At 42.4% G+C, this 23,074-nt stretch overlaps 6 protein-coding genes across 11 annotated transcripts in view; all 6 read right to left on the bottom strand.

Moving 5' to 3' along the window:
* The window catches only part of LOC106603249 (protocadherin gamma-C5), a 186,079-nt gene that overhangs the window by 133,717 nt on the left and 29,288 nt on the right, over positions 1-23,074 (bottom strand). For 2 of the 6 annotated variants that reach the window (XM_045716982.1, XM_045716965.1), the window contains exon 1: positions 1,180-3,696. The exons of 3 other annotated variants lie outside the window; for them this stretch is intronic. In XM_045716982.1, the coding sequence (XP_045572938.1) occupies positions 1,180-3,588 (2,409 nt within the window). In that variant the 5' untranslated portion in view covers positions 3,589-3,696. Of the gene's footprint in view, positions 1-1,179; positions 3,697-23,074 lie in introns of those variants that run through there. One more of the 6 variants, XM_045716992.1, reaches the window with a different exon arrangement.
* On the bottom strand, positions 4,330-17,787 carry LOC123742520 (protocadherin beta-16-like). The gene is made up of 3 exons (XM_045717517.1): positions 15,057-17,787; positions 5,386-5,411; positions 4,330-4,369 (listed from the first exon to the last, which is right to left on the bottom strand). Exons 1-3 carry the CDS (start codon positions 17,457-17,459, stop codon positions 4,330-4,332), a joined length of 2,469 nt encoding a protein of 822 aa, XP_045573473.1. The 5' UTR covers positions 17,460-17,787.
* LOC123742463 (protocadherin gamma-A11-like) lies at positions 8,265-11,035 on the bottom strand. Its single transcript, XM_045717007.1, has one exon. It carries the CDS (start codon positions 10,770-10,772, stop codon positions 8,349-8,351), a length of 2,424 nt encoding a protein of 807 aa, XP_045572963.1. The 5' UTR covers positions 10,773-11,035; the 3' UTR covers positions 8,265-8,348.
* Positions 11,707-12,834, bottom strand: LOC123742466 (protocadherin gamma-A12-like). Its single transcript, XM_045717010.1, has one exon. It carries the CDS (start codon positions 12,723-12,725, stop codon positions 11,709-11,711), a length of 1,017 nt encoding a protein of 338 aa, XP_045572966.1. The 5' UTR covers positions 12,726-12,834; the 3' UTR covers positions 11,707-11,708.
* LOC123742467 (protocadherin beta-15-like) lies at positions 11,724-14,980 on the bottom strand. Its single transcript, XM_045717011.1, has one exon. The coding sequence runs from the start codon at positions 14,130-14,132 to the stop codon at positions 12,882-12,884; it is 1,251 nt and encodes a 416-aa protein (XP_045572967.1). The 5' UTR covers positions 14,133-14,980; the 3' UTR covers positions 11,724-12,881.
* LOC123742459 (protocadherin beta-15) lies at positions 19,464-22,603 on the bottom strand. The gene has a single exon (XM_045717002.1). It carries the CDS (start codon positions 22,462-22,464, stop codon positions 19,912-19,914), a length of 2,553 nt encoding a protein of 850 aa, XP_045572958.1. The 5' UTR covers positions 22,465-22,603; the 3' UTR covers positions 19,464-19,911.

A 23,074-nucleotide genomic window follows, 5' to 3' on the forward strand; every position in this document is an offset into this window, starting at 1 on the left:
GTAGCCCATCTTTAATGTCTAATAGCAATTAAGGCCAATTATCCACAATCAATAGCCAAACGGAAGAAAGATTACAATGTCTAACCGCTTTTCAGTGAGAAATGGTATTTTGACACTCTGTATGTAGCCTACTCCCCCGTAGTAGGTGGAGGTATATAGTTAACTGTACTTAGCTGGTGGAAAGCGACATCATGAGTCTATCAGATAAACAGCATGCTCGTAGGCCTATATTGTTTTCATGTGTCCTTCTTGGAATGTATCATATTCTCCAAACGCAGACGACCGTATTAAAACTCGACGTAACATGATCATGAGAAGACATGGATGAGGTACGCTATTAGGAAAAACCTACACAATATTCCTAATATTCACACAATAAGCCATTAGTAGACTAGTTGCAACATGTTTTTTTACTGGATAATAAAATATTTCAACCATCGTCATGAAAACTGTCGATTTCACTACCGATGTTTCGTTAGTCATTAAAATAATGGTATTTCTTTCGCATTCTATCTTTGAGTTTTTGACCGTTAGACTTCAGTAAACTAAAACATGTCACCACGCTGTCCACTGGTCTGGTGCTGAAATGTAGGCGACCAACAAAAAAAACGGTAGGCAATGGGGATTTTAATGCACAACGCTGAACACACACCCTAACAATATATAATCAAGTTTCAAAAGACATTCAAAACTCTTTCCAGGTAAAAACTGTCCATTTATTATAAAATGTCTCATTCCTTTTCAAAAGTAGTCTAAACCATGTTTTCCTATCTCCATCAAGCTTTATTGTCAACTCCATCAGAAAATCAGTGAAGAAAACATCACCGGCTAAAAGCAACCGAAACTGCATTGTTTAAATTATAGGAAACCACAGCCCAAACAAACAAGGAGCAAACTGCTTCCATCAAATCAAACCCCTAGTGAATTACTCCTCACAGAGAAGAGAAGAAACAGCGAGCACCTTTGAAACTCAACCAATCAAACAAAACAATGAGTGGATAAATGCCACATTTTAGCCTACTAAGTTGTTATCATCTAAACCGAGTATAGACCTACTGTTTCTATAGGATGGCATAAGCCATTAAGGCCCAGAATGTATTTTCCACATACATAACCCATTCTCCCACAACGAAACAACTCAGGTAGAAAAGGTGGTATCTCAGATGAGTGAAGGCTTACCTCATTCGCTTCTCCTGCAGTGTTGAGCGACATGATACTCCCTTCTAGTAATGTATCTGGACATCTTGTTAGTGTCTGATCAGCAGGCAGCGTGCTGTCATTGTAAGATCTGGCAAACTTGAAGTCACTGGTGCGTGAGCCCGTTGTCAGGTATGCGTCATAATTGTAAGAACTGCGCAGAGTTCCAGCTCCATCCACCTCTGCATAGTTGGGAGGGAAATACGCGCTGGGAATGGCGACTGCTCCATCAAACAACATTCTAGGCTTTCTACTGCGGCAGAACCTCACGGCCAGGATGAGAATAATGAAAGTCAGGAAAAAGGTGGAGACAGAGACCAGTGCTATGATCAAATAGGAAGTTAGTTTGGAACTATCCTCATAAGCCATGTCTTTCAGTTCTGGAATTTCAGCCAAGTTGTCTGATATGAGTAAATATACATCACAGGTTGCAGAGAGAGAGGGCTGTCCGTTATCTTTCACTGATATAACAAGGTTCTGCTTCATACTGTCAGATTCAGAAATGTCCCGCTGTGCCCTGATCTCTCCACTGTGGAGACCAATAGTGAAAAGTCCAGGATCAGTCGATTTCACGATCTGATATGAAAGCCACGCGTTCTGTCCAGAGTCAGCATCCACAGCTATCACCTTGGAAACCAGGGACCCCGCCAGAGCAGCTTTGGGGACCATCTCAGTCATCAAGGAGTTCCCTGCTGGCGCAGGGTATAATATCTGGGGAGAGTTATCATTCTCATCTGTTATGAAGACTCTCACTGTCACGTTACTGCTGAGTGGAGGAGAACCATTGTCTCTGGCTACAACGTGGACTTTGAAGCTCCTAAACTGCTCATAATCAAATGCTCTCACAGCATGGATCACCCCCGTGTCTCCGTTAATGGATAGAAATGAGGACACCGGAACACCGTTGACACCACTGGGCAATAGAGAATAGACCACCGTACCGTTCTGTCTCCAGTCTGGGTCTCTGGCAGTAACAGAACACATAGAGGAGCCAGGCTTGTTGTTTTCAGTCACATAGGAACTGTAGGATTGTTCTTCAAACACAGGTGGGTTGTCATTCACGTCTGATACAGATAAATGAATAGTCTTTGAGGAGGATAAAGGTGAAGACCCCTCGTCAGCGGCAGTGATAGTTATGTTATAATCTGATATTATCTCACGGTCTAGTTCACTAGTTGTTACCAGAGAATAGTAGTTTTTGATTGAAGGGTTTAATTTGAACGGAACATTTTGTTGAATGGAGCAGCGGACCTGTCTATTTCCCTCTGAATCTTCATCTTGTACATTTATGATCCCCACCTCTGTACCAGGTAACACGTTCTCAGGGATGGGATTGTTAAAGGATTTGATCAATATCACCGGTGCGTTGTCATTTAGGTCTGTGATTTCTATCATTACTTTTGCATTGCCAGCTAAGCCAGACCCATCTTTAGCCTGGACACGCACTTCGTATTCTGTATTTTCTTCATAATCTATGGGACCCTGCACTTTAATCTCGCCAGTCTTTTTGTCGATGGAAAACAGTTTAGCTGCTTTATCGGAAATACGATTGAACTCATATGATACTTCTCCATTTGCTCCTTCGTCTTCATCACTAGCACTAACTGCAACTACAACAGTCCCTGTTGGAGAATTTTCAGGCAAACGTACTTTGTACACTGTCTGGCTAAACACTGGTTTATTATCGTTAGCATCCAACACAGTGACGTGTATAACTACAGTACCAGATCTCTGTGGAGTCCCACCATCAACAGCAGTAAGTAACAACGTCACCTCTTGTTGTAGTTCTCGATCTAGCTCTTTTTCTAACACCAACTCGCCATATTTTCCTCCGTCTGAGCTCGTTTGAACGTCCAAAATAAAATAGTCATTCCTCTCCAGTGAATAGCTTTGTATACCATTTAATCCTATGTCAGAGTCATGAGGTTCATCCAAGGGATATCTTGCGCCTTTGTAAGCAGATTCCCGAATTTCTAGATCAATACGTGCATTGGGAAACCGTGGTGAATTGTCGTTTATATCTTGTATTTGTACAGTTATGCGATGTAATTCCAGAGGTTTCTCCAGCACAAGCTCGTATTTTAAAGAACAAGAAACCTTCGGTCCACACAGCTCCTCCCTGTCTATTGTTTCAGCCACAATTAATTCTCCAGTATTCACATTAATGTCACAGTAACGTTGACGACTGCCATCCATATCCAAACGAGCTTTACGACCTGAAAGTCTCTTAGCATCCAGCCCCAGATCCTTAACTAGATTTCCGATCACAGATCCGCGTTTCATCTCCTCTGGAATTGAATAGCTCAAGTCTCCATTGCTGATGCGCATCAGGCAATGACAAAAAGCCAGGCGGAACAAAGAGGTAAAAACCGAAGATCCTGTGTACCCCATTCTGGATGATCAAAACCAAGTGTCAACATAAGAGTTCAATACTAGTCGAAATGATACTGCAACGTAAGAGTACAATATTAGCCTCTCAAAAGGAATAGCAAAATGAATGTTGTCCGACTGCTCCTCGGTGAAAGTGATGCAATATAGTCTATTACTCTTTTGAATAATCCAATGGTGGGTGGAGTAGAGCCTGTAATTCTACTTATGGTAAACAGCGACATCCTGAGTTCTTACAGAAAACAGCAATCACATTCCAAACAGTTCTAGTCATTTATCATCTTGGTCAATATTTCCCCCATCCTTGTGTTGTGAAAAGTAGGAAGAACGTTTCATATAGCTTAGCAAGAGAAGAGAGGAAAACCAATAGTTGTGAGAAATCAACTCGTCATATAATCATAAATGAGAAGATATGAAAAGTAAATTCAATATTTCCATACTGTTGCCACTGTCTGATTATTCATGTATTGCCTAATAACAAAAATAAATAAATAGATAAGCTATATCAACGGTCCACATAAAATTCAACTATATGTCCACTATACTCTAAGGCAGTGGTCACCAACCGGTCAATCGCGAACGACTTGTCGATCTCCAGGGCATTTCTAGTCGATGCCAAACATTTCTGTAAAAAACAACAACGATAAAGCCTTGTATTCATATCTTTTTTTAGTCTCGGGCTGTTGGTGGTAGGTGCAGCCAATTCATCAGCCCTGCGCGCCAGGTAGGCAAACTGTTCCCATTTCATGTGTCTGAAGGTACGAACTCTGTCATTCCGGTGGGCCTGGAGAGGAAATCAAGTGCATTATGCCTCCGCTGGCCAATAAGATTGCTCAGATGACCGAGTCTGCAGTAACGTAGCAGGCATAAATGAAAGCTACGGCAAAGTTGATACTGTGAGATTTCTAAACGTTTAAAACCCTGACTAGAGAGAGACTGTCAACGAATACTGCAAAGAGCTGCTGTTTTTATGACTGAGTTCATGTTTAAGTTCTTACTCAGCACTGTAAACAATTTGTACTCAGCACTTTTATAAGCCATATAATGCGCTTTCTTCCTATTTCCAGTCAGCGCTACAACAAGCAGTGCAGTAGTAATGAATGGGTAGAAAAGTGTATCTACAGGCTTGCGTTGTTGTTATTATTAGCGGCTTGGGTCTTTTTTAATATCAAGGAATATTTCACTTTCTCTGTTCATAGGACTAACAACATGAATTTGTGCATGAGGCAGAAATAATGCGGTGCGACTCGAGTTTCGTCATCAGCTGGAAGACGGTGTCCCTTTTGGGTCAGTGTCAGTGGAGGAAATGGAGAGCGGAGGGATGTTGAGAGACGGACCCTCAGTCTGCTGCTCTCTCCCTCCCCGAGACTGACCCTCAGTCCATTGGCGAAAATCTGATATCAACTTTGGAGGGGACAATTACATGAAATTTTCTCAAGAGCAATTCCTGAGGGGGACACCAAAAGTAGTGCTGTAACACATAGCCTACATTGTAATATGGTAAATGTATATTGAGGAACCAAAGAAATAAGGTGTTTGCCGTACTCCTAACTACCGGTACCCAAAACTACACAACTAATCACAACAGCAATACCATTTCCTTTAACAAATCTTAGTTCAGTCACCAGTTTAAGTTGAGAGTGGGGGTATCCATGGCATTTTCCAATTATGTTCCTATTTTACAAGTACAAAAAATGGAGAACCTTTCATAATGTTGCCAAACAAAGACTCAACAAACTTACCTGAGACTCCCTGTCTCTGCCAGTCTGTCCCTGCATATCTGTCCCCAACTCTGCTGTCTGTGTGCCATCTGTTGCCTGCTCTGCCTAATGACATCATTGTGAAACATTTCCATTAGAATTTCATTTCTTTCTTATGAACATTTTATCAACTAGTCTTTGAGATATTAGGCTACTAGGGTTCTTACTATGCGTTTTGGTGTACTGAAAAATACTCTGATGTCCGTCTTTTATTTTTCTGCCATTTTTCTACCTGTCTGGCTGGCTGGCTACACACACAGTGTGTAGGTTATTTACAGTAGGAGATGGGCTTCTATCATCTTCAATCATTCTATATGGGCTTCGATCTAAAAGGTAGCTAGCAAATGTGAAACGGATTAAAATGACAAGAGTTGACAGCTGTATGAGTTCACCATTTACACATCATATGCTGCAACCTTTTGTAATTTTAATAGTTTGTTTCATATTGGCTGGCTTCAAACAATAGCTGCATTTGCAAAGCTAGCGAGCACCAATTCCGTTTCAGTGGTGTTTGCTATAATCTTTGCTACCCGGGTTAAATAAAGGTGAAATAAAATAAATAAATAAAAGTTCACTTGCGACAATTTAGCTTTTGCAACGAGACCATTAAATATATTTAAGACAATGGTAGAAGAGAGTGTAGTTCTGTTCAGTTTGGATTTCAGTTTATCGCTAACCTTATCACAGGGACTTTGAAGCACTAACTTACATCATCTGCATGCTGATTCCATCTTTGACGACGCCACATAAATGGAATAGGTACTAGCTAGCTTAATAGTTAATATTTGCGCGCTAGCTCTGCAAATTCAGCTAGTGTGTGTGCGCGATTGACTGGATTAACCTCACGTCAGTTACGTTCATTGAGTGCCTTTCAGACAGTAGATACGACATCTCTGTTACCTGGCAAGCTAAGGAACTGGCAGTGGATCAAACCATTGTGAGGCAAAGGGTGGGGGGGTTGCAATCTTTTGAAACTTAAAAACGCGCTATTAAGTGTCTATAATCAGCACAATTGCTTTCATTGCGTATTATTAATATTATTTAAATTACATAGTTATGTTTCAGTGATATATTGGGGGGGACAAATCATATTTTTCCCAGGATGGGGGGGTCGTGTCCCCCCCCGTCCCCGCCGGGATTTCCGCCCCTGCCTCAGTCTGCTGCTCTCTCCCTCCACTGAGACTGACCATCAGTCTGCTGCTCTCTCCCTCCACTGAGACTGACCCTCAGTCTGCTGCTCTCTCCCTCCACTGAGACTGACCATCAGTCTGCTGCTCTCTCCCTCTGCTGAGACTGACCATCAGTCTGCTGCTCTCTCCCTCCACTGAGACTGACCATCAGTCTGCTGCTCTCTCCCTCCACTGAGACTGACCATCAGTCTGCTGCTCTCTCCCTCTACTGAGACTGACCATCAGTCTGCTGCTCTCTCCCTCCACTGAGACTGACCCTCAGTCTGCTGCTCTCTCCCTCCACTGAGACTGACCATCAGTCTGCTGCTCTCTCTCTCCACTGAGACTGACCATCAGTCTGCTGCTCTCTCCCTCCCTGAGACTGACCATCAGTCTGCTGCTCTCTCCCTCTACTGAGACTGACCATCAGTCTGCTGCTCTCTCCCTCCACTGAGACTGACCATCAGTCTGCTGCTCTCTCCCTCCACTGAGACTGACCATCAGTCTGCTGCTCTCTCCCTCCACTGAGACTGACCATCAGTCTGCTGCTCTCTCCCTCCACTGAGACTGACCATCAGTCTGCTGCTCTCTCCCTCCCCTGAGACTGACCATCAGTCTCCTGCTCTCTCCCTCTGCTGAGACGGACCCTCAGTCTGCTGCTCTCTCCCTCTGCTGAGACTGACCATCAGTCTGCTGCTCTCTCCCTCTGCTGAGACGGACCCTCAGTCTGCTGCTCTCTCCCTCCCTGAGACTGACCATCAGTCTGCTGCTCTCTCCCTCCCCTGAGACTGACCATCAGTCTGCTGCTCTCTCCCTCCCTGAGACTGACCATCAGTCTGCTGCTCTCTCCCTCCCCTGAGACTGACCATCAGTCTGCTGCTCTCTCCCTCCACTGAGACTGACCCTCAGTCTGCTGCTCTCTCCCTCCCCTGAGACTGACCATCAGTCTGCTGCTCTCTCCCTCCCCTGAGACTGACCATCAGTCTGCTGCTCTCTCCCTCTGCTGAGACTGACCATCAGTCTCCTGCTCTCTCCCTCCCTGAGACTGACCATCAGTCTGCTGCTCTCTCCCTCCCTGAGACTGACCATCAGTTGCAGGCACCATCAGCCCAGTAAAATAAAAAGCGAATTATTTAAATGTATGCTCACTCAGCTGTGCCTCACAAGTAATACAACAATAGATATATTACCAGAGTGATCATATAGCCTACTTCAAATTTTAAAATATCATTTAAAAAAATGTCCCGAACAACAAAGCATTGGCAGGTAAATTCAAGCAAAGCCAGTATGCGGTGTTAATATATTGGGCCTGTATCTAACTGCACAAACCTCATTGGTTCAGAACTGTTTTTAATTGGTTATTGTTGCATAGGCTTACATTTTTTAAGTCATGTTAATAAAAAATCAGAGCGGTAGATCTTAGCATGCATTTTGACTCGGAAAGTGATCTTGACTCAGAAAAGGCTGGTGACCACTGCTCTCAGGTAAAGTGATGATTACGTCGCTTTCCACTAACCACGAGCTGGAATGTGGAAAAGTAGCCAACACACTTAAAGAAAAATGTAGTAGGCAATGAGGATACTACAGAAAGGAAAATGTAAACAAACTCCATGATTGGGGTAGCATGCCTAACTCTATACACACCAACAACAAAATTGAAAGAATATCCCTTGTGAAAAGGAATTAAAAAGTGAATATTGATGTCTTTACATAACCCTTCATAATCAGGAGGATAAAGAAGAATTTAAGGAAAAGACCACTAACAAACTAGGAAAGATATTCTGATATCATAACATCGGATGCATTCGCACACAAAGAAAAGGGATATCTCCTCTTAGTTCTGTCTTACCTCAATAGACTCCCCTGCAGTGTTGAGGGTGATGGAACTTCCTTCTAGTAATGTATCTGGACATCTTGTTAGTGTCTGATCAGCAGGCAGCGTGCTGTCATTGTAAGATCTGGCAAACTTGAAGTCGCTGGTGCGTGAGCCCGTTGTCAGGTATGCGTCATAATTGTAAGAACTGCGCAGAGTTCCAGCTCCATCCACCTCTGCATAGTTGGGAGGGAAATACGCGCTGGGAATGGCGACTGCTCCATCAAACAACATTCTAGGCTTTCTACTGCGGCAGAACCTCACGGCCAGGATGAGAATAATGAAAGTCAGGAAAAAGGTGGAGACAGAGACCAGTGCGATGATCAAATAGGAAGTTAGTTTGGAACTATCCTCATAAGCCATGTCTTTCAGTTCTGGAACTTCAGCCAAGTTGTCTGATATGAGTAAATACACATCACAGGTTGCAGAGAGAGAGGGCTGTCCGTTATCTTTCACTGATATAACAAGGTTCTGCTTCATACTGTCAGATTCAGAAATGTCCCGCTGTGCCCTGATCTCTCCACTGTGGAGACCAATAGTGAAAAGTCCAGGATCAGTCGATTTCACGATCTGATAGGAAAGCCACGCGTTCTGTCCAGAGTCAGCATCCACAGCTATCACCTTGGAAACCAGGGACCCCGCCAGAGCAGCTTTGGGGACCATCTCAGTCATCAAGGAGTTCCCTGCTGGAGCAGGGTATAATATCTGGGGAGAGTTATCATTCTCATCTGTTATGAAGACACTCACTGTCACGTTACTGCTGAGTGGAGGAGAACCATTGTCTCTGGCTACAACGTGGACTTTGAAGCTCCTAAACTGCTCATAATCAAATGCTCTCACAGCATGGATCACCCCCGTGTCTCCGTTAATGGATAGAAATGAGGACACCGGAACACCGTTGACACCACTGGGCAATAGAGAATAGACCACCGTACCGTTCTGTCTCCAGTCTGGGTCTCTGGCAGTAACAGAACACATAGAGGAGCCAGGCTTGTTGTTTTCAGTCACATAGGAACTGTAGGATTGTTCTTCAAACACAGGAGGATTGTCGTTCACGTCTGATACAGATAAATGAATAGTCTTTGAGGAGGATAAAGGTGGAGACCCCTCGTCAGTGGCAGTGATAGTTATGTTATAATCTGATATTATCTCACGGTCTAGTTCACTAGTTGTTACCAGAGAATAATAGTTTTTGATTGAAGGGTTAAGTTTGAAAGGGACATTTTGTTGAATGGAGCAGCGGACCTGTCTATTTCCCTCTGAATCTTCATCTTGTACATTTATGATCCCCACCTCTGTACCAGGTAACACGTTCTCAGGGATGGGATTGTTAAAGGATTTGATCAATATCACCGGTGCGTTGTCATTTAGGTCTGTGATTTCTATCATTACTTTTGCATTGCCAGCTAAGCCAGACCCATCTTTAGCCTGGACACGCACTTCGTATTCTGCATTTTCTTCATAATCTATGGGACCCTGCACTTTAATCTCGCCAGTCTTTTTGTCGATGGAAAACAGTTTAGCTGCTTTATCGGAAATACGATTGAACTCATATGATACTTCTCCATTTGCTCCTTCGTCTTCATCACTAGCACTAACTGCAACTACAACAGTCCCTGTTGGAGAATTTTCAGGCAAACGAACTTTATACACTGTTTGGCTAAACACTGGTTTATTATCGTTAGCATCCAGCACAGTGACGTGTATAACTACAGTACCAGATCTCTGTGGAGTCCCACCATCAACCGCAGTAAGTAACAACGTCACCTCTTGTTGTAGTTCTCGATCTAGCTCTTTTTCTAACACCAACTCGCCATATTTTCCTCCGTCTGAGCTCGTTTGAACGTCCAAAATAAAATAGGCATTCCTCTCCAGTGAATAGCTTTGTATACCATTTAATCCTAAGTCAGAGTCATGAGGTTCATCCAAGGGATATCGTGCACCTTTGTAAGCAGATTCCTGAATTTCTAGATCAATACGTACATTGGGAAACCGTGGTGAATTGTCGTTTATATCTTGTATTTGTACAGTTATGCGATGTAATTCCAGAGGTTTCTCCAGCACAAGCTCGTATTTTAAAGAACAAGAAACCTTCGGTCCACACAGCTCCTCCCTGTCTATTGTTTCAGCCACAATTAATTCTCCAGTATTCACATTAATGTCACAGTAACGTTGACGACTGCCATCCATATCCAAACGAGCTTTACGACCTGAAAGTCTCTTAGCATCCAGCCCCAGATCCTTAACTAGATTTCCGATCACAGATCCGCGTTTCATCTCCTCTGGAATTGAATAGCTCAAGTCTCCATTGCTGATGCGCATCAGGCAATGACAAAAAGCCAGGCGGAACAAAGAGGTAAAAACCGAAGATCCTGTGTACCCCATTCTGGATGATCAAAACCAAGTGTCAACATAAGAGTTCAATACTAGTCGAAATGATACTGCAACGTAAGAGTACAATATTAGCCTCTCAAAAGGAATAGCAAAATGAATGTTGTCCGACTGCTCCTCGGTGAAAGTGATGCAATATAGTCCATTACTCTTTTGAATAATCCAATGGTGGGTGGAGTAGAGCCTGTAATTCTACTTATGGTAAACAGCGACATCCTGAGTTCTTACAGAAAACAGCAATCACATTCCAAACAGTTCTAGTCATTTATCATCTTGGTCAATATTTCCCCCCATCCTTGTGTTGTGAAAAGTAGGAAGAACGTTTCATATAGCTTAGCAAGAGAAGACAGGAAAACCAATAGTTGTGCGCAATCAACTCCTTTTGCAATCATATATTAGAAGATAGGAAAAGTAAATTCAATATTTCCATACTGTTGCCACTGTCTGATTATTCATGGATGCCGAGTAATAACAACAACAACACATCGTTACGTTAAATAAACGGTCCACATAAAATCCAACGACGCATAATCCATATTACTGATCAAACCCAGCAATTATATTTCCACTATACTCTACGGTAAAGTGATTGTAACGTCGCTGTCCACTAAGCAGGTGCTGAAATTTGGAAATGTAGCCAATGTACTTGAAGAAAAATGTGGTAGGCAATGAGGATACTACAGGAAGGAAAATGAAAACACACTCCATGATTGGGAAAGCATCCCTAATTGTATACAAACCAACAACGAAATTTAAAGAATATCCCTTGTGAAAAGGCAATAAAAAGTGAATATTGATGTCTTTACATAACCCTTCATAATCAGGAGGATAAAGAAGAATTTAAGGAAAAGACCATTAACACACTAGGAAAGATATTCTGATATCATAACATCGGATGCATTCGCACACAATGAAAAGGGATATCTCCTCTTAGTTCTGTCTTACCTCAATAGACTCCCCTGCAGTGTTGAGGGTGATGGAACTTCCTTCTAGTAATGTATCTGGACATCTTGTTAGTGTCTGATCAGCAGGCAGCGTGCTGTCATTGTAAGATCTGGCAAACTTGAAGTCACTGGTGCGTGAGCCCGTTGTCAGGTATGCGTCATAATTGTAAGAACTGCGCAGAGTTCCAGCTCCATCCACCTCTGCATAGTTGGGAGGGAAATACGCGCTGGGAATGGCGACTGCTCCATCAAACAACATTCTAGGCTTTCTACTGCGGCAGAACCTCACGGCCAGGATGAGAATAATGAAAGTCAGGAAAAAGGTGGAGACAGAGACCAGTGCGATGATCAAATAGGAAGTAAGTTTGGAACTATCCTCATAAGCCATGTCTTTCAGTTCTGGAACTTCAGCCAAGTTGTCTGATATGAGTAAATATACATCACAGGTTGCAGAGAGAGAGGGCTGTCCGTTATCTTTCACTGATATAACAAGGTTCTGCTTCATACTGTCAGATTCAGAAATGTCCCGCTGTGCCCTGATCTCTCCACCTTGGAGACCAATAGTGAAAAGTCCCGGATCAGTCGATTTCACGATCTGATAGGAAAGCCACGCGTTCTGTCCAGAGTCAGCATCCACAGCTATCACCTTGGAAACCAGGGACCCCGCCAGAGCAGCTTTGGGGACCATCTCAGTCATCAAGGAGTTCCCTGCTGGCGCAGGGTATAATATCTGGGGAGAGTTATCATTCTCATCTGTTATGAAGACTCTCACTGTCACGTTACTGCTGAGTGGAGGAGAACCATTGTCTCTGGCTACAACGTGGACTTTGAAGCTCCTAAACTGCTCATAATCAAATGTTCTCACAGCATGGATCACCCCCGTGTCTCCGTTAATGGATAGAAATGAGGACACCGGAACACCGTTGACATCACTGGGCAATAGAGAATAGACCACCGTACCGTTCTGTCTCCAGTCTGGGTCTCTGGCAGTAACAGAACACATAGAGGAGCCAGGCTTGTTGTTTTCAGTCACATAGGAAATGTAGGATTGTTCTTCAAACACTGGTGGGTTGTCATTCACGTCTGATACAGATAAATGAATAGTCTTTGAGGAGGATAAAGGTGGAGACCCCTCGTCAGTGGCAGTGATAGTTATGTTTTAATCTGATATTATCTCTCGGTCTAGTTCACTAGTTGTTACCAGAGAATAGTAGTTTTTGATTGAGGGGTTTAATTTGAAAGGAACATTTTGTTGAATGGAGCATCGGACCTGTCTATTTCCCTCCGAGTCTTTATCCTGTACATTAATGATGCCCACTTCTCTGCCAGGTAACAAGTTCTCTGGGATGGGATTGGTCAAGGATTTAAGAGATATCACTGGGGCATTGTCATTAACATCTGTAATTTCTATGAATATTTTGGCAAAGGAAGTCAATCCCGAGCCATCTTTGGCTTTGATACGCAATTCATGAATTGATTCTTCTTCAAAATCCATCTGTCCTGCTATCCTGATGTCTCCCGTTTTAGGGTCAAGAGAAAATAATTTATTTAATTCTTCTGAGATTGGGCCAAATCCGTACGTCACCTGTCCATTTGCCCCCTCGTCTGCATCTGTTGCCGTCACAGTAACAACTAATGAACCTGATGGAGCATTTTCAGGTACACTGACCTTATAGACATTCTGGCTAAACACTGGTTTATTATCGTTAGCATCCAGCACAGTGACGTGTATAACTACAGTTCCAGATCTCTGTGGGGTCCCACCATCAACCGCAGTCAGTAGTAATGATACCTCCTGTTGTTGTTCTCGGTCTAACTCTGTGTCTAACACTAGCTCACCATACTTTTCAGAACCTGGGTTGGTATGAACAGCCAGGCTAAAATGGTCGTTCCTTTGTAGTGTGTAGCTTTGAACAGCGTTCAGTCCTATATCTGCATCGTGAGCCGGATTCACCGAAAATCGAGCGCCTTTGACTGCTGACTCGCTGATATCAAACGTAACGCTATCTTCCCCAAATAGTGGGCTATTGTCATTAATATCTTGTACCTGTAAGATTATGTTATGTAATTCTAAAGGATTTTCCAGAACCATCTCGAATTTTAAGGTGCATGAAATCCTCCTACCGCAAAGCTGCTCCCTGTCTATTATTTCAGCGATGACCATATCCCCAGTATTCAGATTGATTTCACAATAGCGCTTGCTGCTACCTTGAACATCTAAACGAGCTTTCCGATACATAAGTCGTTTTGCATCCAGCCCCAGATCCTTGGCTATATTCCCGATCACAGATCCGCGTTTCATCTCCTCTAGAACAGAATAGGTCACGTCTCCATAGCTGGTGTGCAGCAGGAAAAGAAACAAAGCCAGGCCGAGCAATGAGGCAGAGAACGAGAATCCCTTGTATTCCATTTTCAGATAACACAACTCATTCCAAATAGGCCGATTAGTGTGTCAAAATCAGTGCTATCCAACCGAAGAAACGTTTACAACCAGCAGATCAAAATGCACCACGTTAAAATGTTAAGCAGGAGACTTTTACACTGCAATAATGATGTCCCCTCACTCCCTGGACATTTCAAGAATGGGTGGAGAGATTCATTTCAAAGCTACTGCTGGTCAATAGCGACACTCCGTGTAGTTGAATAAAACTGCAGAAAATAGTGTGCAAGTCTCTCGCCAATTGTATGGAGGAGAGTCTGCTACGCATAGAAAAACATGCCGGGTTTAATTGTTTTTAAAGATACATAATGGGACCCCTCATATCAACAGAGGTAGACTATTTCAAAATGCAGGATTGTAAAAACACGAATCCCCTTGTGTCAACATCTCAACCGAATGATCAATGGGCAAAGTAGTCTGTCCATGTAGTCTTCAAAAGATCATGCCAATAAATTAAGTCCAAATATAATCACTGGAAAAAGGTCCTTTTAAAATCAGGCATTTCTTTCAAACATATTTCACGTCTCTACCCATTACAGTTTTCGAAGGGGAAAAAAGTAATTAAAAAATCCGGCGTTTCTTTCAAACATAACCCACGTCTTTACCTATTGCAGTTTTTTAAGTGGTGCTGAAACGGCCTACGTATTTAACTAAATCACATTAAAATGGGATCAAGAGGGGAAATAAATACATCCTCAGAGATTATCAGTGATGCAAAATGGGACTGAATCAAATGACTGAAAGAGTACAGCAGACAACACTGTTGTAATAATATTAGCCTAACACACAATACAGTAAGCTACCTATAGTTTCATATGATTGACTATGCAAAACGGCTAAATAAACAAATAAAGCATTTTCGTTTATCACAATGTCAAAGCTATGAAATCTCACCTCGCACTCCCCCAAGGTGTTGAACGTGATAATGTTTTCTCCGAAAGGTTCATTTGGGTTCTTCCTCAGTGTCTGGTCAGCAGGCAGCGTGCTGTCGTTGTAAGATCTGGCAAACTTGAAGTCACTGGTGCGTGAGCCCGTTGTCAGGTATGCGTCATAATTGTAAGAACTGCGCAGAGTTCCAGCTCCATCCACCTCTGCATAGTTGTGAGGGAAATACGCGCTGGGAATGGCGACTGCTCCATCAAACATCATTCTAGGCTTTCTACTGCGGCAGAACCTCACGGCCAGGATGAGAATAATGAAAGTCAGGAAAAAGGTGGAGACAGAGACCAGTGCTATGATCAAATAGGAAGTTAGTTTGGAACTATCCTCATAAGTCATGTCTTTCAGTTCAGGAACTTCAGCCAAGTTGTCTGATATGAGTAAATATACATCACAGGTTGTAGAGAGAGAGGGCTGTCCGTTATCTTTCACTGATATAACAAGGTTCTGCTTCATACTGTCAGATTCAGAAATGTCCCGCTGTGCCCTGATCTCTCCACTGTGGAGACCAATAGTGAAAAGTCCCGGATCAGTCGATTTCACGATCTGATATGAAAGCCACGCGTTCTGTCCAGAGTCAGCATCCACAGCTATCACCTTGGAAACCAGGGACCCCGCCAGAGCAGCTTTGGGGACCATCTCAGTCATCAAGGAGTTCCCTGCTGGCGAAGGGTATAATATCTGGGGAGAGTTATCATTCTCATCTGTTATGAAGACACTCACTGTCACGTTACTGCTGAGTGGAGGAGAACCATTGTCTCTGGCTACAACGTGGACTTTGAAGCTCCTAAACTGCTCATAATCAAATGGTCTCACAGCATGGATCACCCCCGTGTCTCCGTTAATGGATAGAAATGAGGACACCGGAACACCGTTGACACCACTGGGCAATAGAGAATAGACCACCGTACCGTTCTGTCTCCAGTCTGGGTCTCTGGCAGTAACAGAACACATAGAGGAGCCAGGCTTGTTGTTTTCAGTCACATAGGAACTGTAGGATTGTTCTTCAAACACAGGAGGATTGTCATTCACGTCTGATACAGATAAATGAATAGTCTTTGAGGAGGATAAAGGTGGAGACCCGTCGTCAGTGGCAGTGATAGTTATGTTGTAATCTGATATTATCTCACGGTCTAGTTCACTAGTTGTTACCAGAGAATAGTAGTTTTTGATTGAGGGGTTTAATTTGAACGGAACATTTTGTTGAATGGAGCATCGGACCTGTCTATTTCCCTCCGAGTCTTTATCCTGTACATTAATGATGCCCACCTCTGTGCCAGGTAACACATTCTCTGGAATTGGACTGGTCAGAGTTTTTATTAATATCACTGGTGCGTTGTCGTTTACGTCAGTAATATCTATCAGTACTTTTGTGTATGACACCAAACCTGCCCCATCCTTGGCGAGGACGCGCAGCTCATAAATGGGCTGCTCCTCATAATCTATAGGTCCAGCCAGATTTATAACCCCAGTTTTACTATCGAGGCGAAACAAATTCTTCAACTCATCAGAAACTCGACCTAGATCATATATGACATCACCATTTGCTCCCTCATCTGCATCAGTTGCGCGGACTGTAGATATAATGGTACCCAACGGAGAATTTTCTGGTAATCTGACCTTATACAGGTCCTGGCTAAATACGGGAATATTGTCGTTAGCATCCAGCACAGTGACGTGTATAACTACAGTACCAGATCTCTGTGGAGTCCCACCATCAACAGCAGTAAGTAACAACGTCACCTCCTGCTTTTGTTCTCGGTCCAGCTCTTTCTCTAACACTAACTCACCGTATTTACCTCCATCTCGATTAGTATGAACATTCAAGACAAAATGGTCATTCCTTTGCAAAGAGTAGCTTTGAACTGCATTCTGACCTATATCTGCATCGTGGGCCTCATTAATGGGGAAACGTTCACCTTTATGAGCTGATTCACTTATTTCCAATTTGATAACATCATCTGCAAACTGTGGTGAATTATCGTTCACATCCTGAATCTGAAGAGAAATGCGATGCAATTCTAAAGGACTTTCAAGAACCATTTCATATTTTAGCCCGCATGAAATCCTCGGACCGCAAAGCTGCTCCCTATCAATTCTTTCAGCGACAACAAGATCTCCCGAATTCAGGTTAATGTCACAGAAGTGTTTAGTTCCATCCTCTTCTAAACGAGCTTTTCGAGCCGACAGTCTCTTAGGATCCAACCCAAGATCCTTGGCTATATTTCCGACCACAGATCCGCGTTTCATCTCCTCTGGAACGGAATAGGTCATGTCGCCATTGCTGATGCGTATTAGGCATAGAACACAAGCCAGATGGAGGACAAAAGCTGAAACTGTAAATCCAATGTAGCCCATTTTCGATGTACAAACGAAAATATTTCAATTACAAGGTGAAAAAAATTATTATGCAATGTAGTCTACTACAAATATTGTCTAAGACAAATGACCAAACTGAAGAAATTAGGTCCTTTGGCCGACTGCTCCTCAGTGATAATGGCGCGATAGGCTGTTTCCGCCCTTTGAGTAATATATTGGGTTGAGAAGTGTAGGCTGCCTAACTTTTCTTAGCTGGTGAACAGCGACATCCTCAGTCATTAAAGAAACAACACACAATGTGAATCTGAAGTATTCTATCTTATAATTATATATTCCTACAAAGATGATGTAGCCTATGACTTCAGTTAAATAATAAATAGTAATACAGAAATACGTTTAAAGTAATGCTTGTATGATGTATGAACTCCTTTTCTTGAATAAGAACAGTCCCGTAAGGTAAAAACATCGAGTTAGTCGCAACTTTCTCCTTTAAGCCAATGCAATGCACGGATTCCACTAGCTATCAATGTGTCCTCACTCAACAAACCAAAATGTGCTGTTGTTCCCGTCCACATTTGACTTTGGCAGGATTTAAACTGACTTTAAAGTGAAGGAAAAAGGTGTTGTCGCTGTCCACATTCCTGGTGCTGAAACGTAGCTGACATCAAGAGTTGCTGAATTATCAATGGGGATATTTCAGAACGCTAAAACGCAATAGGCTTAAATCTCAATCTACTGCAATATATTTATTGTGAAATGAGAAATTAGAAAAATGAATAATAACGTATCTATTTGGCCATGTCAAGTTCTTATTTTTAAACGGATTCCATTTAAAAACTCAACATTATCCTCCATTCAGTTACTCTAAAACTGGGTAAGAAAATACACTTAGCCTACTGCATGTCAGAATTACTTTGGGCGAGTACAACAACCAGACTTCCATAAAGACGAATAACAGTTGCAGTGCCTATTAAACATATGAATCAGGATGCCATAGACAAACAATGAGCAAGCTTCTACCTACATGATTCTAATATCGAAAAAAGAAAATCTGAACCTACATGATGATGTAAAAAGACAAATCGATAGATTTTGAGAATTGTTGTAGCGATAACAGCGATACACCTGTCTACTAAGAACAGCGAAAAAAATAAGCCATCACAGAACTAAATTTAAATAGGAAACCGATGTAGTCTATAGGTTCTTATGTTTGAATGTGTATTTCTAACTGTGAAAAACGAAGTGTAATTTAAACCCCAAAAATAACACCCAATTGCCTAACATCCAACATCAGAACCTTGAGTATTTTTGCCGATTACAGATCCGCGTTTCACCTGCTCTGGTATAGAAAAGCTCACGTCTCCTTTGCTGATGTGCATGAAGAAAAGGCAAAAAGACAGACGAAAAGCAAATTCAAAAACCGTAAAGCCTTTGTAGCCCATCTTTAATGTCTAATAGCAATTAAGGCCAATTATCCACAATCAATAGACAAACGGAAGAAAGATTACAATGTCTAACCGCTTTTCAGTGAGAAATGGTATTTTGACACTCTGTATGTAGCCTACTCCCCCGTAGTAGGTGGAGGTATATAGTTAACTGTACTTAGCTGGTGGAAAGCGACATCATGAGTCTATCAGATAAACAGCATGCTCGTAGGCCTATATTGTTTTCATGTGTCCTTCTTGGAATGTATCATATTCTCCAAACGCAGACGACCGTATTAAAACTCGACGTAACATGATCATGAGAAGACATGGATGAGGTACGCTATTAGGAAAAACCTACACAATATTCCTAATATTCACACAATAAGCCATTAGTAGACTAGTTGCAACATGTTTTTTTTACTGGATAATAAAATATTTCAACCATCGTCATGAAAACTGTCGATTTCACTACCGATGTTTCGTTAGTCATTAAAATAATGGTATTTCTTTCGCATTCTATCTTTGAGTTTTTGACCGTTAGACTTCAGTAAACTAAAACATGTCACCACGCTGTCCACTGGTCTGGTGCTGAAATGTAGGCGACCAACAAAAAAAACGGTAGGCAATGGGGATTTTAATGCACAACGCTGAACACACACCCTAACAATATATAATCATAAATCAATCAATCAATCAAAAAGTTTCAAAAGACATTCAAAACTCTTTCCAGGTAAAAACTGTCCATTTATTATACAATGTCTCATTCCTTTTCAAAAGTAGTCTAAACCATGTATTCCTATCTCCATCAAGCTTTATTGTCAACTCCATCAGAAAATCAGTGAAGAAAACATCACCGGCTAAAAGCAACCGAAACTGCATTGTTTTAATTATAGGAAACCACAGCCCAAACAAACACGGAGCAAACTGCTTCCATCAAATCAAACCCCTAGTGAATTACTCCTCACAGAGAAGAGAAGAAACAGCGAGCACCTTTGCAACTCAACCAATCAAACAAAACAATGAGTGGATAAATGCCACATTTTAGCCTACTAAGTTGTTATCATCTAAACCGAGTATAGACCTACTGTTTCTATAGGATGGCATAAGCCATTAAGGCCCAAAATGTATTTTCCACATACATAACCCATTCTCCCACAACGAAACAACTCAGGTACAAACGGTGGTATCTCAGATGAGAGAAGGCTTACCTCATTCGCTTCTCCTGCAGTGTTGAGCGACATGATACTCCCTTCTAGTAATGTATCTGGACATCTTGTTAGTGTCTGATCAGCAGGCAGCGTGCTGTCATTGTAAGATCTGGCAAACTTGAAGTCACTGGTGCGTGAGCCCGTTGTCAGGTATGCGTCATAATTGTAAGAACTGCGCAGAGTTCCAGCTCCATCCACCTCTGCATAGTTGGGAGGGAAATACGCGCTGGGAATGGCGACTGCTCCATCAAACAACATTCTAGGCTTTCTACTGCGGCAGAACCTCACGGCCAGGATGAGAATAATGAAAGTCAGGAAAAAGGTGGAGACAGAGACCAGTGCTATGATCAAATAGGAAGTTAGTTTGGAACTATCCTCATAAGTCATGTCTTTCAGTTCTGGAACTTCAGCCAAGTTGTCTGATATGAGTAAATACACATCACAGGTTGCAGAGAGAGAGGGCTGTCCGTTATCTTTCACTGATATAACAAGGTTCTGCTTCATACTGTCAGATTCAGAAATGTCCCGCTGTGCCCTGATCTCTCCACTGTGGAGACCAATAGTGAAAAGTCCCGGATCAGTCGATTTCACGATCTGATATGAAAGCCACGCGTTCTGTCCAGAGTCAGCATCCACAGCTATCACCTTGGAAACCAGGGACCCCGCCAGAGCAGCTTTGGGGACCATCTCAGTCATCAAGGAGTTCCCTGCTGGAGCAGGGTATAATATCTGGGGAGAGTTATCATTCTCATCTGTTATGAAGACTCTCACTGTCACGTTACTGCTGAGTGGAGGAGAACCATTGTCTCTGGCTACAACGTGGACTTTGAAGCTCCTAAACTGCTCATAATCAAATGCTCTCACAGCATGGATCACCCCCGTGTCTCCGTTAATGGATAGAAATGAGGACACCGGAACACCGTTGACACCACTGGGCAATAGAGAATAGACCACCGTACCGTTCTGTCTCCAGTCTGGGTCTCTGGCAGTAACAGAACACATAGAGGAGCCAGGCTTGTTGTTTTCAGTCACATAGGAACTGTAGGATTGTTCTTCAAACACAGGTGGGTTGTCATTCACGTCTGATACAGATAAATGAATTGTCTTTGTGGAGGATAAAGGTGGAGACCCCTCGTCAGCGGCAGTGATAGTTATGTTATAATCTGATATTATCTCACGGTCTAGTTCACTAGTTGTTACCAGAGAATAATAGTTTTTAATTGAGGGGTTTAATTTGAAAGGGACATTTTGTTGAATGGAGCAGCGGACCTGTCTATTTCCCTCTGAATCTTCATCTTGTACATTTATGATCCCCACCTCTGTACCAGGTAACACGTTCTCAGGGATGGGATTGTTAAAGGATTTGATCAATATCACCGGTGCGTTGTCATTTAGGTCTGTGATTTCTATCATTACTTTTGCATTGCCAGCTAAGCCAGACCCATCTTTAGCCTGGACACGCACTTCGTATTCTGTATTTTCTTCATAATCTATGGGACCCTGCACTTTAATCTCGCCAGTCTTTTTGTCGATGGAAAACAGTTTAGCTGCTTTATCGGAAATACGATTGAACTCATATGATACTTCTCCATTTGCTCCTTCGTCTTCATCACTAGCACTAACTGCAACTACAACAGTCCCTGTTGGAGAATTTTCAGGCAAACGTACTTTGTACACTGTCTGGCTAAACACTGGTTTATTATCGTTAGCATCCAACACAGTGACGTGTATAACTACAGTACCAGATCTCTGTGGAGTCCCACCATCAACCGCAGTAAGTAACAACGTCACCTCTTGCTGTTGTTCTCGATCTAATTCTTTTTCTAATACCAACTCGCCATATTTTCCTCCGTCTGAGCTCGTTTGAACGTCCAAAATAAAATAGGCATTCCTCTCCAGTGAATAGCTTTGTATAGCATTTAATCCTATGTCAGAGTCATGAGGTTCATCCAAGGGATATCGTGCGCCTTTGTCAGCAGATTCCTGAATTTCTAGATCAATACGTGCATTGGGAAACCGTGGTGAATTGTCGTTTATATCTTGTATTTGTACAGTTATGCGATGTAATTCCAGAGGTTTCTCTAGCACAAGCTCGTATTTTAAAGAACAAGAAACCTTCGGTCCACACAGCTCCTCCCTGTCTATTGTTTCAGCCACAATTAATTCTCCAGTATTCACATTAATGTCACAGTAAGGTTGACGACTGCCATCCATATCCAAACGAGCTTTACGACCTGAAAGTCTCTTAGCATCCAGCCCCAGATCCTTAACTAGATTTCCGATCACAGATCCGCGTTTCATCTCCTCTGGAATTGAATAGCTCAAGTCTCCATTGCTGATGCGCATCAGGCAATGACAAAAAGCCAGGCGGAACAAAGAGGTAAAAACCGAAGATCCTGTGTACCCCATTCTGGATGATCAAAACCAAGTGTCAACATAAGAGTTAAATACTAGTCGAAATGATACTGCAACGTAAGAGTACAATATTAGCCTCTCAAAAGGAATAGCAAAACGAATGTTGTCCGACTGCTCCTCGGTGAAAGTGATGCAATATAGTCCATTACTCTTTTGAATAATCCAATGGTGGGTGGAGTAGAGCCTGTAATTCTACTTATGGTAAACAGCGACATCCTGAGTTCTTACAGAAAACAGCAATCACAATACAAACAGTTCTAGTCATTTATCATCTTGGTCAATATTTCCCCCCATCCTTGTGTTGTGAAAAGTAGGAAGAACGTTTCATATAGTTTAGCAAGAGATGACAGGAAAACCAATAGTTGTGCGCAATCAACTCCTTTTGCAAGCATATATTAGAAGATAGGAAAAGTAAATTCAATATTTCCATCCTGTTGCCACTGTCTGATTATTCATGGATGCCGAGTAATAACAACAACAACACATCGTTACGTTAAATAAACGGTCCACATAAAATCCAACGACGCATAATCCATATTACTGATCAAACCCAGCAATTATATTTCCACTATACTCTACGGTAAAGTGATTGTAACGTCGCTGT

This window comes from Salmo salar, chromosome ssa04 (genome assembly GCF_905237065.1).
Source record: "Salmo salar chromosome ssa04, Ssal_v3.1, whole genome shotgun sequence".
In the NCBI taxonomy this organism is placed as follows: Eukaryota; Metazoa; Chordata; class Actinopteri; order Salmoniformes; family Salmonidae; genus Salmo; species Salmo salar.